Raw genomic sequence first — 3,480 nt, forward strand, 5'->3', positions numbered from 1 at the left:
ATATTGCAGTATTTACAGCAATTCTTATTATTGCTGGCCCTGGTATTACCGTTATTACTGCTGCAGCACTTGACAGGCAAATTAGTATAGCACTGAGTTGGAGGGGACCTGGGGAGAGCATGCTCGCCTCCGTTGCGGAATAGCACTTCTTAACAGTAATTAATACGCTACAAAGCCATTTCCGCTATTCTCTCACCTCTCCAAGTCACATTTTTTTTCCCTCAGCGCTCGCGCTACGATGCCTTTCACGATGCATGTTAGCTCTGCGACCTCTGCCATCAGCACTGCCAGCCCAAACAGCAGTACCAACCCGAGCGGCGGCAACCCGGTCATCACAGCTATTCGTGGGCACGGAGACCAAAGAAAACTTCTAGGGGACGAGTAGTCATCTGAAGTTCAAGGTCGTTAGCTTCCTGCTGCGTGAAGCAGCCTGCAGTGCTGCCTAGGACTAAGAGGGTTTTCTGTCTGGGAGACTTTCCCCTCAGTGAAACACAACATTACCAACAACTGAGAAATAAATACCTCACTTTCCTACTTGCCACAACAACTTTCCTTCCACCACTTCCTACCAAGTCGTCTACGAAGCCTAGTGCCGAGCATACGAGATCACTACGCTAGCGTCTCTCTTTGATGCCCAGTTCTTTCAACAACTTCTGCGTCCACAGCACCATCTCGGTGCACGCGTGCACTGCCAGCAGCTCCGAGCTGCAAGTACTAGCTGTCACCTTGGCCTGCTTTTTACTCTTCCAGTCAAACAGCCATTGAATTTGAGTACGTAGCCCGTAACAGATTTGCTCGACTCCGGACAGCGGGCATGATCGGCGTCCGCAAATGCTTCTAATTGCAATGATCCTTCCTTGGTCCGATACACTAATCCATAATGTTTGGCCCCTCTTGGTACTGCTGCTGCACAGGATACGGTAGTTGCGGCATTGATAACACTTGGCCATCCGATATTAGCACACAAGCAATTGACCACTCGTGAACGAACTACCAAAAGCTCAACAAGACCCTTGAGGCGAAAGCCACTTTGAGTACACGACTATACCTAAGCCCCCATCATTCATTTTCGTGGCTGTCACTTGTCCGCTCACTTTCTACTAAAGCCGCGAATTTAAGTACTTTTCCCCTTTGCCAATAGTACCTTTTACTTTCGAATCGGTAAGTACGGTTCAAACTGCTTACGTTCGATTCACTTCAATACTCACGGTCCCATGTGAATAAAAAACCTCGTGAATCGAGTTTCTGGGGGTTCACTAAATTTTCCTGAACCATGGTTCACTTCTGGCCCGTTGTCGTTTTTTTTGAGACCCACTTTCTCATGTTGTCGCTAGAGCTGTTTTGTGCATTGCCCACATCAAATTGGAGGGTAGCTAATCTAGGAAATGTATATTACAGCGCCTAAGCTGACATTTCCCTTCAAACTCAATTCAAACATCCGCGCGGAAGCGCATTGAAGTTAGACTCGCAGCCCCCTCGTGCGTAGCTGCCTGGTAGTGGGTGCCGTAACGGTGCCTATCCTGGTTGCGGAGGACGCCCCTATCACGATATCTGGTGCGAGTTTCGACCGTTGGATCCTGACGCCACCAAACCTCTGGAAAACGTTGCCTGCAAATATTGTGTCCACAAACCACAGCCTAGCCGCCAGCTACTGTGTCATGCTTTACATGGATGCGCTGGCAAGATCTAGCCATCGTTCGTGAAATTCTTAAATTCGCACATGATCACGACACGAGGGTCGCAGTGGGAGTCTTAATGATGTTGGAAAACCCGACTAGCAATTACTTTTGCAACATTTACGTGCTAATAGATTCTGGAATCCTATCTTTATTGTGTTGATGCTGTATTCTATATGCTTAGGGGTTTCTTTGGTCAGGATCCTAATCGTAAGAAATATTTCGTGCAGTGTCACGAAACAGCTCCATTTGTCGCTTCCAAATGCTTCCGCAGCTTCGAATCGACGATTCGTCGCTTGTTAAATTGCAGCCATAGATTGAGTATATACATGTTCTTTGCCTTCCTATTGACGGTGCTGTCCGACTAACTACATTAAACAGTTGAGCTGGCCCGGAATTCACCATAAGACAATAGGTGTTTCTTTCTGTCTTTGTGGCATTATGTGTAGCATCTGTAAAAGTACGATTCCGACAGCGACCAACAAATTCTCACTGCATATGAATGATTTTAGTAGATTTATTGGTTTTTTAGAGCCCTTGAAAGACGCAGCGAACGAGTATATGTAGCTCAATGCAGTTATTTTATACGGAAACAAAATAATATAGGGCTCAAGTAGGTCTGGAAACTGACATGTAAGACTTTAGCACGATAGTCTGTATTTCTCATTCTCCTTGAGCTCCACGTGGAATAGACAGTCTCGGCGGCTAGCGGTATCGGTAGAAACTTCGTCAGAATTTGACGCACAATAAACGGGGGGACCGGATAACTAGCACTCAGATACACGATCGAAGCGTTTGATTCCATTGTAAGGACAGGTCAAGCAATCCGCGAGCGTATCGTGGTATATGTATATAAATTATGCTTGGATTTTTGAACGGTGATATTTTGAATTCCGGCATTGACCGAGTCGCCCGCATACAAATTCCATGTTATTTCGAAACCACCCGTGCTACAGTCTGGATCGTACTTAATCAAACCAATACTTAACCAAAGTATTTTGTCGGTTGCTGTGCGGTTCATTCAAAGAAGTGTGGATGGAAATTTCGAGTAGAACGCATAATATCAAACACACATTGGCGAAGGATACCTGACTTTGATAGAGTTGACCGATAAAGTAGAAGTGAAATTTCTTCCTGCACTGAGGACGAGAGTAAAGATAAATACATCGAGTTGTCCATTTACAAATACTTTAGCCTTGTTAAAATCATCCACTGTGCTTATCCCGAGTCGACACGAAAGCAGTGCGAAGTCCTTGAACAATCCCTTTTTGAAATTGACAAGGCCACTGTTAGAACCGAATATTGAAGACCTCATGAGCCTCGCTTAAGATTTCAACATTAGTTAAATCACTCTGGATGGAACGATGGAGGTGCTGTTGAAGAATGTGGTAATCTACAGGAAAACAAGTAGGCGACGCAAGACAGCCATGTGATAAAGGTAATGATATCATGTTTACAGCTCTCTAACCATTGACCTATCTTCGGTTGTTGGCAGCAAGTCGCTTCACCGTGTTCTCCTTGCGGTAGATCATCTTGAGGTATTCAGCATACAGCTTGTAAACAGCCCTGTACTTCTTTTCAATGGCTGGATCAGACTTGATCAGTCGCGTAACCAATCTTGAGGTTCTTTTGTCCTTGTGCCATTTTTCGAACATTGTCTTCTTTTGCATGAAATTTCCGTTGAGGGCTTCGTCAAGCGTGTTCTTGTCAAGCCAACCGCCAAGAGGTTTCTTGGCGAGAATATCGTCCGCGCGCTTCGGGTCGAGGGCCTGGTCGAGCTTCTGGATGTTAAACAGCTCATCAA

General features: G+C 45.6%; 1 protein-coding gene across 1 annotated transcript; it reads right to left on the bottom strand.

Moving 5' to 3' along the window:
- Positions 1–3,151: 3,151 nt before the first annotated feature.
- On the bottom strand, positions 3,152–3,331 carry PPTG_07959 (hypothetical protein; the record flags this gene model as incomplete). The annotated part of the gene is made up of 1 exon (XM_008902332.1): positions 3,152–3,331. The coding sequence occupies one exon, from the start codon at positions 3,329–3,331 to the stop codon at positions 3,152–3,154; it is 180 nt and encodes a 59-aa protein (XP_008900580.1).
- Positions 3,332–3,480: the final 149 nt, after the last annotated feature.

This window comes from Phytophthora parasitica, assembly GCF_000247585.1.
Source record: "Phytophthora parasitica INRA-310 unplaced genomic scaffold supercont2.13, whole genome shotgun sequence".
Lineage (NCBI taxonomy): Eukaryota > Oomycota > Peronosporomycetes > Peronosporales > Peronosporaceae > Phytophthora > Phytophthora nicotianae.